The sequence below is a fragment of the Solanum dulcamara genome, chromosome 2 (assembly GCF_947179165.1).
Source record: "Solanum dulcamara chromosome 2, daSolDulc1.2, whole genome shotgun sequence".
NCBI classification, from domain to species: domain Eukaryota; kingdom Viridiplantae; phylum Streptophyta; class Magnoliopsida; order Solanales; family Solanaceae; genus Solanum; species Solanum dulcamara.
The window spans coordinates 9,058,119-9,059,919 of record NC_077238.1 but is presented as its reverse complement, the minus strand read 5'-3'; the positions used below and the strand labels follow the sequence as shown (position 1 = coordinate 9,059,919).

The window sequence follows — 1,801 nt, the reverse complement described above, 5'->3', positions numbered from 1 at the left end:
TAAGCGAACCCCATTCTTCTTCTCTTAACTTTTGCAACCTTTTCTTTGCTACTTGAACAAGTAGCATGGCATTTACGATATCTTGCACTTTTTTCTGTAAGCATTTGTTAAGCTCATCTGTGATTGCTAAAATATCTCTCATCAAATGCAATATGAATGCAACATCAAATGTTTGACATGCTCTGAGAAATTCCATTGCCTTGGCACTTTCATCTAGACAATGTGAATCAATAATAATATCATTAAGTACATCAACAATTGAACCAAACATAAGAATAAAGTTATTAAAAGATTTGTAGTGGAATCCCCAACGAGTATCACAAGCTCTAGTAAGACCAAATTCTTGATGCAAGCCTCTACCCGTTTCAAGTTCACCCATATCTAATGCCTCTTGAACTCTTTTCTTTTGAGATTCTCGATATTAATCCATGCATTTAAAAGAAGCTCCCAACATATTCAAAATACTTGAAACCAATAGTACAAGCTCCCCCACTTCAACACACTTTTTAGAAACTGCAACAAGACTTAGTTGAAGTTAATGAGCAAAGCAATGAACAGAATGAGCCGATCTACTTTCTTGCTTAATCAACATTTTAAGGCCATTGATTCTACCTTGCATATTACTCGCTCCATCATAACATTGTCCACGTACATAAGAAAGACTCAAGAAATGTTGAGCAAGTAAATTAACAATTGCTTCCTTTAGAGATGATGCACAAGTATCTTGAACATGAATAATGTCGATAAGTCGCTCCATCACAAATCCCATTCTATCAACATATCGTAAAACAACGGTCAATTTCTCCTTGCGCGATAAAACAAAAGATTCATCAATCAACAAGGCAAAGTAATCACCATTTAATTCTTCTATGATAGCCTTAATTGTTTCAATTTTGCATGCAGTCACAATTTCTTTTTGAATCATTGGAGAAGTCATCAGATCATTTTTGGAGCATGTTTCAATACAAAATCTTTAATGTTATCACACCTTTCAGAATACCATGAAAGAATTTCAAGAAAATTACCTCTGTTAAGTGATGATTTAGAATCATCATGACCCCAAAATGTTAATCCTTGATTCAAAAGAAGCTTTACAACATCAACTGAAGCAGTTAAGCGGAGCCACTACTCATGCTTAAATTGAGATTCTTGCCTCACAAGTGCAGATTGAATAGATTGTTCTTGTCGCACTAGATCTTCACAATTCTTTCTTGCCTGATTATGAATGCTATTTCCGCCACCAACATGTTTTTTAATACTCTTCTTTTTTTGCCAACTCCTAAACCCTATGGTCGAAAATACATCACCCCCTCCTTGATGAATATTATCGTTTGCAAATAGATAGCAATTCAAACAAAAGACTGCATCTTTACTTTCACTATACTCTAACCAATTAGAATACTCACTAAACCACTGAGGATTAAAACGACGCATGTCTCTAGAAACTTTTGTTTTAGAATACTCTTTAAGCCGAGGTTGACAAGGACCTCTTCTAAGGTATTCTCTTCGAATGACATCAAGAGGGTTTGGATGAAAGTCCAAGATTTGAGTTCTTTCACCCGGATCATGCTTTAAAGAATTCAAATCAAATTCCTGAGAAGAAAGCAATAGTACTTCTGAGTGGTTGACATTTTCTTCTAGATTAGGTTGATTATGAGAGTCCAAACTTGATTTTGGAACTTTGGTAAAATAATTCTTCACTGACTTATGAGATTGAATTATAATAAAATTAGTTAGAATTAAAGACACAATATCAATTTTAAAAGCCAATAAAATAAAGCCTATTTAAGAACATCTAACT

The 1,801-nt window shown here is 34.0% G+C and overlaps 1 protein-coding gene across 1 annotated transcript; it reads right to left on the bottom strand.

The window, feature by feature from the left end:
• Positions 1-535: 535 nt before the first annotated feature.
• LOC129879846 (uncharacterized) lies at positions 536-937 on the bottom strand. Its single transcript, XM_055953565.1, has one exon. It carries the CDS (start codon positions 935-937, stop codon positions 536-538), a length of 402 nt encoding a protein of 133 aa, XP_055809540.1.
• Positions 938-1,801: the final 864 nt, after the last annotated feature.

Coding starts and splice junctions, on each gene's coding strand:
- LOC129879846 (XM_055953565.1), bottom strand. CDS start 937: ATGACTTCTCCAATGATTCAAAAAGAAATTGTGACTGCATGCAAAATT.